General features: G+C 35.7%; 1 protein-coding gene across 6 annotated transcripts in view; it reads right to left on the reverse strand.

Annotated features, from left to right (window-relative positions):
* The window catches only part of Cdh20 (cadherin 20), a 211,317-nt gene that overhangs the window by 4,660 nt on the left and 192,522 nt on the right, over window positions 1-14,135 (reverse strand). For 5 of the 6 annotated variants that reach the window (XM_063231535.1, XM_063231532.1, XM_063231533.1 and 2 more), the window contains 3 exons: window positions 11,774-11,895; window positions 7,754-7,871; window positions 1,324-1,575 (listed from right to left, as the gene is read on the reverse strand). In XM_063231535.1, the coding sequence (XP_063087605.1) occupies window positions 1,324-1,575; window positions 7,754-7,871; window positions 11,774-11,895 (492 nt within the window). Of the gene's footprint in view, window positions 1-1,315; window positions 1,576-7,753; window positions 7,872-11,773; window positions 11,896-14,135 lie in introns of those variants that run through there. The other variant, XM_063231537.1, reaches the window with a different exon arrangement.

Consider the following 14,135-nt stretch of genomic DNA (forward strand, 5'->3'; position numbering starts at 1 on the left):
TATCAGCAAGTATATTTTAATTTAAATCTCCAGTGCTTTATTTTTTCCTCATAAAATCCTGGAGTTTCTTTTACTTTGAATGTTACTGTTGGCGTTAAGTTTGCTTTTCCCTAAGCCAGATGTACATGTTGTGGTTTAATTTAGTCAGAAGAGGTGGGGTATATATGTGTATATATATTGGTTTCAAGAGAGATTATTTACGTATTTAATTTTTGAGTGTGGACTTAGTAAACAGTTACACATATGGCCTCGTATACAAAGCAGTTAGGTAACCGCCTTGCAGTATGACTTGAGAGGAGAAAGGAAAGATCTTCTACCCCAATAGTGCTTTCCCAGTAGCCTCCATTATCTCTTTTTAACAGAAACAGACTAGCTTTGTTTAGATTCTGATCTTTGTTAGACACTGTCAGTACCTAGGAAGTATACTAATGTCCCAAGCAACTTGTTCTCCACAACTCTATGGCTTATCCTACCACTTCATTCAGATTTCCATTGAAGTTCTACTTTTTTATGAGGACTTTAATGATCACTCTTTGATTATCTGCTAGGGGAAATGCTGATGGTGATGAATTAAGGACTTTATAAAGTTGGTCTGCTTTTAAAAAATAAAGACTACTATACTGTATGTCTCATTTTTAGATAATTTGATTTAAATAATAAGTATTGTATTACCTCTTAAAAGTCATACTTTGGGGAAAATGGTCCTATTGTTTGAAACGGTACCTCCCCGTTTTGAAGCCCCCATATTTACCCAGGAGGCACGCCCTGTGGCTTTCTTTCTGTGTAACAGTGTTTTCCAAATTTGTGCATGAGCATTTAGAAGAAGAGAAGAGCCACTGAGATAGGGTGCCTAGTGTATGGCCTGCTTGTGTTTCAATCTTGAATCTGTCCCTGACAGTTTGCTTTGGACTTGTCCTTAACCTCTGTTTTAGCTGCTATTTATCTTAAAGGAAGGAATTAGAAGAGGTGCACATCATATTCTCTCTGAAATTATTATTTTGGTTTTTTGATGTCAAAATGAAGTTATTTCATTGTGCACTAAACTCTGGGAAGTCCAGATCATGTTTTTTCTTGCTAACCCCAAAACCTAGCATGTTTTGTGGCCCATTGTCGATGGTTGGTGAATACATGTGCTTTAATCTTGCCGAAAAGTACTTGAAGGAAGGAACTGTCCTTAATCTTTGTACTTTTTCTCAAGCTTCGTTCACCACCTTTTCAGTAAGGATGACAGGATGGACTAGGTCTAAATAGCTGTGTGAGAGGGATACTGACTGTTACTCAAGTAAGAGGGCCCCACAAAAAGGAATCGAGACACTTACTCACCTAAGAGAACAAAAATGCAGGCCAGGATGGCGATGAGGGCACCCCGGCTCAAACTAACTGGGAGCATGTAGCCCTCGGAGCTGCAGGACAAGACATGGCCGTCGTCATCACAGCTGCACACCTGGATGGTCAGTGTGCCTGTGCTGCTTAGCACTGGCTGCCCACTGTCTGCTATCAGGATAGGCAGGTAAAATGTGCTCTGCTCCTGCTGCCGAAAGCCAGACCTCCTGGTGAGAATCCGGGCCGTGTTATCTGAAGAAGTGAGAAGTTCCGTGGTTGAAGAAGGAAAGAAAAATTTGAGAGGAGAGAAGACAGTGGAAATACCAACAAGTGAATTAAGTTTTTAGATTGAAACAAGCAAAGAAGGCAAGGACAGGGAATAGGAAAAACAGTTGACATTCCCTGTTAGTATTTACCTGTAGCCATGGTAAATTGGCTGGATTACCATTTGTATTTGCAAAACAAGATTTTTGCTTGCTTTTAGGCAAAACCCCGAGACTTAAGAAAGGACACCCCCTTTCCCCCGCCCCTTTTTGAGATCTGCCCTACCCTTTTGACATAAAGTGCCCAGGGCAAACTCTCAGCCTCAAATCTAACAAAAATGTCCCTGGGAAAGATTGACAGAAGTGAAGAATCACTGGTGACTTGTGGTCCCTGCTTGTTCCTGCTTAATAGCTTGTTAAGACCTTGGTGCTGCTTTGTGCCTCCAGGAACAGAACGCTGAAGAACCCGTGTGGTTATGACAGATTGTTTATTTTTGCCACTTTGGGTGGAATTCATGTTTTTTGTTAGTTTTTTTTAATGCCTCAGAGTTTCAGTTACTTCCTGAAGAACCACTCATTTAGTACTGGTCTATTTGAAATTCCTCAATCATGTGACACAGTAGTATTTCTTGTGACTTAGTGGTCTAAGTTTAAGCAGTTACTATGAGTGTGGTGAAAATTATTCCTAATCAGTAATATTTGTTACTTTCCCCCCAGTTTTTAAAAGTCTTAAAAACTGATAGTGTACATCTTTATGGGGCAATGTGATGTTTCAGTGCATTTATATATTGTGTAGTGATCAAATAAAAATATTTTGGTTATTCAGCATTTTAAATGTTTACTATTTCCTTTGTGATGAAAACATTTAAAATTGTCTAGATATTTTGAATTACACAATATTGTTGATTATAACCACCCTTCTGTGTAACAGTATACTAACCCTACTCTTCCTTTTACTGAATTTTTAGATCTATTTCTACAAAGCTGATACGTGCATGTGTCTTCACATGGATGTGTGTATGTATATGTGCACATGTGTATTTATATTTATTTCCCCAAATTAAATGATGTTTGTAGTATTTTTATCAGATAATGGATTCATTTCAGTCACTATACTTTTCTGAGTTGTCTTACATGCTAGTGCATGTTTTTAATATATGTATTCACATTTATTTGCCGAATGTTATGTATAGAAATTTTTACTTTTTAAACATCTATTCTTACCTTTCCTAGAGTGGCTTTTAATTCTGAAACAGATGTATTTTGCAAGGCTTACATCATCAGTTCAGCAGACAGATAGTTTTTGAGAGAAGTGTTAGAACATGTAACAAGTCACTTTCAAAGCTAATAGCATCAACATAGATTCGCTGGATCTGTGTTGGTAGGGCATAGAATTTCACACACACACACACACACACACACACACACACACAAATTTGAGAGCCTCATCAAATGAGATGTTTTTAGCAATCATCAATATTTATAGTTCTCAAATGGTGCTGGGAAAACTGGACCTAGACCCATCTCTTACTAAATAAAAATGGATCAAAGATCTAACTATTAGAACAGAATCATTTAATTTTCTTGAAGACATAGTTGTGAACAAAACAACAATTTCTGAACAAAATTCTGGCTGCACAAGAAATAATACAAAGAATGAACAAATGGGATCACATCAAATAAAAAATCTGCACAGTGAAAGGAACCAAAAGCAAAGAGGAAACCTGCAGAATGGGGAAGAAATTTTGCCAGCTACTCCTCAGACAAAGGACTAATATTAGAATCTGTAAAAAATTAAAAAAACTAGACCCCAAAATTGAAAGTCAATTTAAAAATGGGCATGCAAAATAGATACTTCTGAGACAAAGAAATATAAACAGCTAGTAAATACATGAAAAAATGTTCAACATTGTTTTCCATTCATGAAATGCAAATTTAAATAACACTGATTCTGTCTCACTCCAGAAAGAATGGTTATCATCAAGAAATCAACCAATAACAAATACTGGAAGGCTATCGGGAAAGAGGAACCCTTCTCCATTGTTGGTGGAGCAGTAAATTGATACAGCCATCATGGAACTCAGGATGGAGAGTCCTTAAAAAACTAAAACTAGAAATTCCAATTGACCAGCTATTGTCCCTCTACGTATATTTTTAAAAGAGTTAAAGATATTATACTACAGTGATATATGCATATCTGTGTGTATAACAGCACAATTCATAATTAAATCCTGGAAATGGCCTGTATGTCCAACAGGTAACTCGATAAAGAAAATGTGGTTTTATATACAGTGGAGGAGTACATGCTGTAAAGAAGGATAAACTTGATTTATTTTTAGGACAATGGATGTACCTTCATGGATGTAGTGTAAAGTGAAGTAAATCAGACACACAAACTTAAACATTGCATGGTTTCTCTTATATGAGAAACTTAATATATGAATAAAATGTGAAATAAAAGACATAATAAGAAATAGACAAAAGTGATTATAATTCACTGCAGACAGTATATCTCAAAATATAGCTTGACTTAGTACTATCGTCTTTCACGTTGGTTTTTGGCCTATTAATCTGGCTTTTAATTTGCACATATTATTAACTTTAGAAGGACTTCGATGCTGGATAGCATCAGAAGAAGTAGAAGGAAAGGGGAAAAGGAATTGAAATGTGTTTTGTGCATGTGCCAGTTCCCTATAGTGAATATGATCATTATGTTCTGCAAACATGTACTAATAGAAGTTGAAAAATATGTATGGCTCTCTTCTTCTTGGACATAGTAAAGGATTATACTTTCCTACTTTTTTGAACTTGGGAATATCTATATGATTTGATTCAATGGATTAAAAAAAGAGCAAAATTGATTTTCTCACTTTTAGGCAGAAGCACATAAGAGATGGTATAGAATTTTTTTGCTTTCTTGAGTGTTATGGTAATTGAGAATGTGTGAGATGGAGCACTGAGTTACTTAGGGTAGATAGATGCCTTGAGTCACTGAGAGGCACAGGGAGCTTTCTTTTGAGCAAGAAATTAACTTTAGTTTCACTAAGTCACTGAGATTTTGATCATCTGTTCCTGTAGCATAGTTCAAAGTATTCTGATCAAGAAATTATCCCCTAATTACCTTTGCTCTTCCTCATGACCTGTTTTTCTTCATGATAGCAGCTATATTCCTGAGCTATATTCATGATAGCACTATATTCAGTGTTACTTGCATTTCCCATGTAATGTAATATCTCATTAGATCTGCACAAGAATTGGATGAGGCAGTGATAATTTCACCCTTTTACAGTGAGATAATTAACACTTAAGTGCTCTTACAATTTGTTCAATCACTAACCTAGCTGGAATCAGAGCTGGAATTTGAGCTCTGGTAACTCTGATTCTAACATACATTCTTCTTTTATTGTATTGTGCAATCACTTATTTATTTTAGTAACATTAACTGTTAAATTATTCAAGTGATTATAATCTCTTCTTTTTTCAGTATAGGTTACTTTCATCTTTTCTTTTCCATGGAAAAATACAGCAATCAGTTACTGTGAGTATATTCATGTATTCACTTATCATACAACCCATCCACTTGCTTGTTTTCCATAATAGGTAAATAATCTTAATTCTATTTTATAGTTTTATGTTTCTGTTTTTTTTTTCAGAAATTGTTTTCCCCTCACAGATGTATTTAAAATTTTTTTTTTGCTTCAGTCCATGCTAAGTCATAATGCTTTTAGGAAAGCCTGACTAGAATGGATTTCATAAAAGTAGTATATTCTGCCTACTAAACATGTTTCTTGATTTGGGAATTATTTAAGAGGAAAGAAAAATTTCTGACTTTCATATGGTTGAAACTAGTCCTGAGAGAGGACCAGCATATATTAGCCATTTAGAAGGGTTTTTTTTTTTTTTTTTGAGTGTGATAATCAGGAACTTAGTAAATTGTTTGCAAAAAATATTTGTTTCTCAGGTGAGATGGCACAAAACACTTTCATGTTTGTATATGTTATGAGGGGCTATTGCAAGATCCAGATTCTAGATGCAATGCTTACTTTCTGATCTTGGGTGATTCTCATATTTTCCTTAACTGTCAAATGTGACAATGAAAATCAGAGAAATTACTAAGTTTTGTAAACCCTTACAGATTATTGTAAATATCAAGTAAAACAAAGTAAAATGCTTTGAAAGTGTGAAGTACTATTTAATCACACAGTCCTTTTCATAATGTGTTCCCCGCCTCCTTTTTTTTTCCAATTGATACAGGTCTCCTATGTAATTCAGGCTGGGCTCTAACTCACTATGTAGCCCAGGATAACCTTGAGTTTGTGGTGATTCTCCTATCTGTCTCTTTAGTGCTAAGAATTCAAGGATGTACTACTATGTCTGGCCCTTTTCATTATGTTTTTGAGACTAAAAAGCAAAAAAAAAAAAAAAAAAGATGGGAGAGGGGCTTTATGTGAGATAGTGTCCTGTTGTGTTCACATTTCAGGCATGGAAACTGGCTGGGAACTTGATAGTAGATAGCCGTATTAGATGTTGGTGAGTTTTTTTTTTAAATAAGTCTTGCTAAAGGAGGGTAGTGGGGTAAATTCTTATGTAGCAATTAGGAGTTCATGCTTTCTGTTGAGGATGTGCCAATTTCTATTTTGGGCTTTCTTCCAAGTGATAAATCATATTTTTTGATCATCCTATTTTTGCCGCCCATCTTTTTTTTTTTTTTTTTTTTAATCTTTTTATCGTACTGGGGATCAAACTGAGGACTGCCTGCTTGCAAGGCAGGTGCTTATGCTGCTAAGCTAAATCCCCAGCCCCTTGCCGCCCTTCTTTGTAAGATACTGGTTTTAGGAATTGTACTCACAGTCATCTTTAAGAAACTTGCACTGTTTTCTGCATATAGTTTTTGTATTGATTTTGACTAGCATGAGAATGAAGGAATAGAATGACACTTAGCTAAAATTTTGAAGAAAGATTTGTTATTACTCTTACTCTAGGATTTCTTTTGTAAAACTAACCATGAAGAGGCTAAAACCACGTTTTGAAGAAAGCATTTCCTTATGAAGCAGATAATGAGTAGTTCAGAAGACTAAACTAGTAGAGGCCTTAGGATATTTATTTGTGGTATTTATGTTGTAGTGATTCATATTGTCCTTCCTTTTGGAAGTAATCTTGGTGATTTTATGATAATATGTAGAAGGCTGAAGAATAGTTTTCATTTACAAGAAAACAGATTTGAGAGTCTCAAGTTTTATAGCAGAATATATGAGGTTGAATTGGTATCTTAAATTTCATCGTGACTTTTTAGTACCTTTTATTTAGGTTGTAATAGAGTTATATTTTTGAATTGGAATGAAAATGAGGTTCCTACGGCCTGGAAATGTGCTGTCTTCCCCAAGGCCAGATAGCTAGTTGGTAGCGAAATTAGCAGAAATAAGTTCTTTGACAAATTGAAATTATTTTTTCAATTGTTCTGACCTTTATTTGAAGCAAATCATCTGGCCAGAGAATGCAAGTTCCTCCTTTTCCCCCACCTGTGTCCAAAGAGAACAGTGTGCTTGGTCTCTATAGTCCTTTGCTGATCTGAATGCTTGTTAGAAAAGACAGACCTAGAATTCCAATTGAGGAAAAGGTATAATGGGGGAGCCTTGTCTGTAATAGCAATGCCACCTGAGTTTATCATTTTAAAGTTGTTTCAATGCTAAAATGGCTGTTTGTGTTCCTGTATTTTCCCTTTGCACGCTTGCTCTCTTTCTCTCTGTAATTAAGCTTTTGCCCTTTTCTGAAAATTCTTCACTGTTTCCTCCTTTGATATTTGATTAGGAATGTTCCATTGGGTTTCTTACTATTTAGGTCAGTTTCTCTCATTGTTCTCATGTTATTCCAAATATTACAGAACATGTAAACATGTCCAGTATCTTAGGAATAAAGTAAGATTTTGCCTCTGTTCTGAATAGTATTTATACAAGTGTTTATACATTTGTCAATTGAGTCAGCAGAGGGCACTCTCTGTCTTTGATGTCCTGAAACAACAATTAAAAAAAAAAAAAAGCAGGAATTAACATTAATGTCTTTCCTCCTATTAAAGAGCAGGCAATGTTGACATTGTTTTTATGGTACAGTAACAAAGGTATCTATTTTACATTGTAGAAAAGTACAGGTAGCTTTTGTTCACTTATTACCTTGGTTGTCCCTTACAGTGAAGTTAGGGTTATTAGCAGCCTCAGGAGCCAAACTATAGTAGAAATGCTGACCATTGTGTGGGTCATCTTGGTCCACAGCACTCACCGTCTGGATCAGCTGGAGAAGAGATATGAAATCAAGTGAGCTTGAGTCAAAGGAGAAAACTTTTGGGCTCAGTGAAGTCTCAAACCTTGAAATCTAACAACACGTTGTTTTTCCTAGTAAGTATGGCATGATACTTACCTGAAAGGTCTCCATGTTTTCACACAATTCTAAATTTTTGTTTATCATTGGACTTATGTTAATGGGCATAGGATAAATATTATCTAAATACTTCATGGTATACCTCAGTATAATTTACAGTCCCAAAACACAGGGAGTCATTTTTAGGCAGTAATTCTTTGAGTAAAGGGATTCTAGGGTATCACAGATTCTGCTTATCCTACATTTTCTTCCTCTCTCCCAATTTACTTAAAACTACTGGGTGAATATTTCAGTGACTATCTTTATAATCCCTGATTTAAAAATGATCACTACCTAAGAGAGAAGTAAGCAGACACATAAGCATTGGCTGTGTTACGTTAATGGAAAGCAGAAGTGAAGGCCTGGGTCACAGGAGAGTTACATTTCATTGAAAAGAGGGGTTTAAAAAAGGTATAGAGCACAAGATCCCTGGGGTAAAAACAGACTAGCGTGAGAAGCAAAGCCTAGTGGTGGAAAGAATAAGAGGTGAGGTGGCTTCCTCTTGAGCTCTTTGGTCTTTCCACAGTGCTTTTCAAAGGAGTAATTTTCTGTGAAAACTGTACAGGTTGTGAGGAAAATCTATTAAAGAAAGCAGTGTGAAACAAACAGTTGGAACATCAGTGGGTGGACTGGAAGGATATAGAAAGGTGTTGATCAAGCAGTCTCCTTACCTGTTTGCTTCTCTGTCAACGACAGCATGGACGACTCCCACTCTGCTTTGACCTATACAGTTGCTACTTTTGTTGTTAAAGGCTAGCTGTGCTTCTATTGGGATAGAAATGGGAATGTCAGAGGTTGGCTTGAGGGCTTAGGTGGGCTGTGAATTGAGGGATGTAATGCTGCCTTGGCAAGGTACCTCTTACACTGGGTGGATTCATAGTGAAGGCCCTGTTCCAGCCTTCAGTGAACGACTTGACACAACCTTCAGTGGTTTCTTTAGGGACCTTTAGTGGTTTCTTTAGGATTGTCTCTATTGTGGATAGAAATCTGACCCAAGGTCACTTTGTCCTTCTGGGGCAACCTATATCCAGTGACTAAATGATATGGTGTGCAGTGGCCTGGCCATTTCATCTCAGTGTGGGAAATCTCTTGTTTCATAACCCTGTGTGTACTTTTACTGAGCTATGTCACAGCTAAACTTCTCCTTTTGCTCAGTTTTCCTTCTATTCCTTGCTAGAGGACTTATATTTAATTTGAAAGTAGAGAGAATGGAGTTGGCAATAAATTCTGAAAAGTAGTAGATATACTGTCACCCACAGTCCATCCCTGTGTCACTCCTGCTGACAAGCAGTGGTTTCCCTCTCCCTTATCCTGATCTAGGGACAAATTTTGTACCTTTTATCTTGCTTGCCACATGTTATTTAAAGAGGTAACATGTTTCTTGAGACATAAGTAGGTGATTAGATAGTTAGAAAAGTCATTTTAGAACATCTAACTTGTGAACTGTACATATTTTGGTGCTTCAAGCATGGGGTTGAGCAAGAAACTATAGAGAGTGGGTAAGTGAACCCTGCAGCATGGAAACACCACAGCCTGCTCTCCTGCTCTCCATTCTCCTGGCAGGTTAGGTTTCTTCCTTAGCTCCAGCTATGATGCCATGTTCTTCTCAGCAGGTTCCATGCTGCCCTCTGCATTCAACAAGTAGGCATCTCACTTCTCTGTAGTCTTTGTTCATAGATGTTTGCTAAGGCTAAGGGGAAACATGTATGGAGACTTTGGAAATGTGAAACTGATGACAGTGTTCGGCAGTAAAGGCAAGGAGGCCTGTTTGTTCTTAAATCAGATGTACTCCTTGAATTGTATGCTTTTGAAAAATCTTAAAAACATTTCTGAGAGCCCAAATCCAAGGGTAGGATTTTCATATTTTGGTATAAAGCTGACAGATGTGACAGATAGGTACTTCAAAACTTGAGCCCAAAATCATAGAAAAGCTGCACTTCAAAGTGCTACATGATAGACCCCTAGAGATGTCCCTAAAAATAGACAATATATTTAGTTCCAAAATCAGGGGAGATAGTTAAGGTGCTATCAGCCTATCACAGTACAACTTCTGTTCCAGAGCCATTTAAGAAGGGAGCACTTAGTCTTAGGGGTGGAGAGGTCTTACTTTACTGCGTTACTTCTCTTATATTATAGATAAATTAACTTCTTTTCTTATTATGTAAAATATATTTTTATGTCATATTTTGTAATACAATTTGTATAATATTAATTATCCTACACTTTGTAGCAAACCTTAAAACAGAGGTCCAAATAACCCGCATTCAAAATTCACTTGCCTTAGCACTGTAACTGTGCTATTTTGTTCTTTCCTTCAATCAGTGTTCACATGTAAACATAATTTTACAGAATTGCAAGTATGTATATGCAGTTTTTATAATTTTCTTAAAATAACATGGATCATTTCCTGTGCTATAAAATTTTCATTATAACTTTTATTAGCAGCATAATATTTCTGGTCTTCCTAGAATAAAAATTTAATAGATGTGGAAGCAAAATTATTCTTATTTTGGAACACAAAAAGTTTTAGGATAGCTATAGACCATTGTACCAAATTTTATAAATCACTAAATGAGGTCAGTTTAGATTAGAATCACTGCAGGACATCTTGTTTCCACAGATTCATAGGAATCAGTTTTTCTTTGACTGAGTAGAATAGTAGGGATGTATTGGGTAAATCTTTCGGGAGCTTAGTAATGTAAGTGTTGATCATAGAGATACAGTCTCTTTGTGCAGCAAGATGCTGGGTGGTGGTATGCCAGGTGAGTAAGAGAAATGAAAGTAAAGCTACATATTATGGTTAAGAGTGAATCCAAAGCAAAATTCCTTGCACTACCAAATATGCAAAATGTGCACTACCAAATCCCCAACCTTCATATTAAAATGATTCCAGCCCATTTTTGAAAGCAGAACCCACAGGACTATAAGATGTATATCAGGACTTTTGGAAGTCTATTGGGTCAAAGGTAGAAGAGGAAACTATCTTACAGAAACAGGAAAAGAGAAGGGCCAGTTGTAGAGTGGGCAAGACCCAACCTATATGTTAATACCCAGCCACTCCAAATAGAATTCTGTATGTTTCTCAGTTATACCACTTGAACTTGATAAAAGAAATATTCAGATAGATTTAAAAGCATGCCTTATATGGAACTATAGTTATCTTACATAAGTAGAACTTTATGCTCCCTCAGATTACCTTCCACTCAAAACTCACCTAACATGAATAGCATTAAGAAAATGACAGTTTAAACTGAGTGCAAAGAGAAAGTACATAATTCTATGTAAAGAATCATTTCAAGAATAGGGTAGGCAGGTCCTAAATAGGGTTCTCCCTGCCAGAAGTTATAAAAGGGAGGTGAGAAGATATTGAAAATAGAATTTTCCTACTGCATAATTTTTCAAGGATTGATGCTATACTCAAGAGAACAGACAATTCTCTATTCTTGAGTTGCATGATACCTCCATTCTGGACTATAGCATGTGCTTTTATAGTTGAAAGCAATGTGGTTTGCTTTTAAGATAGATAGATACCTTAGTAGGCTACTCTGTAAATCAAGCTAACATCAAAGTTCTGTTTAGATCATAAAATGTAATAGAGGCTTCAGATAGTTGTCTAAACAGTCAAACTGTGAAACCTGATATACAAAAGTTGAGGGCTTTTTTGTAAACTTACTTTCTGGAGTGGAAATGTCTTTGAAAGCAAATTTGGTTATCTGTAACTGTTGCTTCCACATGTTGGGAATTTATTAAGGTACCTGGTTCACAAACTATCTTACCTGCCCAGCTTTGGCATTCTCACAAACAGAAGCTTCATAGAATCTGGGGAACTCTGGAGCATTGTCATTCACATCTAAGACTTCAATTGTGACAGAAACACTTCCCATCTGGGAGGGGTTGTCTAAAGAAAATGCAGGAAAAAGTAAAAGTGAGCATTCAGTGATGTAGAAATTTACTTCTTTTCTGAAAGTAGGTGTTCGATTAGACTGGATTGTTAAGGAATAAAGTACATGGTACTTGTTAAAAGTATAACCAGACACAGGAACTTGGCTAGGAGGAGATATCTACTGGAGGTATGACATTAAATGTATGAAAAGAGGAGCCAGTGTCACAAATGGAATCTTAAAAAAGAGGTTTTGATATTCTTGTTTGGCTCATACTTTGAGGTCTGGAATTAAAGGCAGGTTAATTCTGTATTCTGGGCTTTAAAACAGCCCATTTCTAATAGAATGCATGCTGTGTGGTACTGCTTGGCTTTATTCCTGTGGAATAATCAGTTCTTTGAATTACATTTCAAAAAGGTTTCTAGTTATTCACTGGAATACAGATAATACTGCACATTCATTTCTACTTAGAGGCTAAAGGGATAATACAGGATCAGACTGACACCAAGTGTGTATCTTTGGTTGGGGCAAGAACCACAAGCATTCATTGGGAAACTTGTCTTTTTGGTCTGTGTCTTTTGCTTGGCATTGCCACACAAGAACAGTTTAGAGCCTCACTGGTTCTGTTCCTGAATTTTTCGGTATTGGTCACTACCCAAAGGAGACCAGACAAAAATTATAAGACATAGAAAAAATTTTTAGCAATAATTTTTCCAAATCTCAGAATGAACTGCTTGCTGGTTCAGTTTTTCTCTTTCAAAAACATCTCTGTTCTGTTTCTTTCTCAGAATACTTTTACTGTTTGTTTCCAGAAAGCATCAACATAGATTTATGTTTTCATTATAACTACTACTTGTTTATAAAAGGAATAAATTTCTAGAAAAAATATGAGGATAAATATTATCTATAGTCTTATCACCAGAGGTACTATTATGGTATGTATAACATTCTATGTATGTCCCAAAATATGGAACTACTTACACACACACATACACACACACAAAATTGCAGTGAAACAAAATAAAAATAGGACTCAGAATGATTTTAGGGCAAGATCCTTCTGTTATCAAAAATATTTTGAGCACATGCATGTTAATGTCTACTTGGTAGTCTCATTTTACTGTAGGTTTATCATAATTTAATCATAATTTCTAATTATTAGTCACTTAGCTAATTCTCACCTCCCCATATTTAAAAATAACACTGCTGTATATTTTATCATAAAATTTTTTAATATCTACATTTCATTAAGATAGTTGCTAGCAGATACCTGATAAAAAGAGTATGATTACTATTTTAAAGAATTTGTATTGCTAAATTGCTTTCCTGAATAGCTGTAACTATTTATATAGCCAATAGGTTAGAAAGTTCTATTTTCGTGAGCCTTGACCATCATTAGGTATTAAGAAAAAAAAATTTCTTTTGTAGGACTGGGGGTTGAAACTTGGACCTTCTGCATTTTTAAGTCTCTACCACTGAGTTATCCCAGACCTTTCTGTTAAGTTTTCAGCATATATCTTTATGTAGTTTTTATTAATTTTTCATCCTATTTGTAGATTTACTATGTTCATAAATCTGTTATGATTTAGATCTGAAATGTATTCCCACAGTCTCATATGTTCTGATATGGGTCCTGTTGGAACTAGAGATGTGACCTGAAAGGGTGCATTTTTTTTTAACTCTTTCCTTCTTTCACTCTGCCTCCTAGGTGTCATGAAGTAAGCAGTTTTCCTCAGCCATGCCCTTCCACTATAATATTTCTGCCTCGGAGCTAGCTAAATATGGATTCAATTCTCTGAACCATGAACCAAATTAAACTTCTTTTCTTTTAAATAGTAAATATCAAGTACTGTGTCTCAGTAATAGAAAAGTTGGCTAATACATAAAATTGTTACCAGGAGTGGGGTCATTGTTGTAATGTCCACTATAAAATTTCTGCCTTAGAGCCAGCCAAACATGGACTGAATCCCCAGAACCATGACCCAATTAATCCTCTCTTCTTTTAAGTTATGGATGTTGGGTATTGTGTCCCAGCAATGGGAAGCTAACTAATACTAATACATTGTCTTTTATTGTAAGATGTTTCAAATTCTTATAGACATTTGTGTATGTGAGGAGTAATATATTATAGATGCTTCACTTCATAAAAGTTTTTTACTATTTGTACATGTGATGTCATAAAAATAGAAAGTTTCTTAGATTTCTTAGGGGTATATTCCTCATAGCCACTTGAGGTAAGATTGCTATCATTTCTGCT

Source organism: Cavia porcellus, unplaced genomic scaffold (genome assembly GCF_034190915.1).
Source record: "Cavia porcellus strain 051 isolate PalLab524CR breed Dunkin Hartley unplaced genomic scaffold, mCavPor4.1 scaffold_20, whole genome shotgun sequence".
Lineage (NCBI taxonomy): Eukaryota > Metazoa > Chordata > Mammalia > Rodentia > Caviidae > Cavia > Cavia porcellus.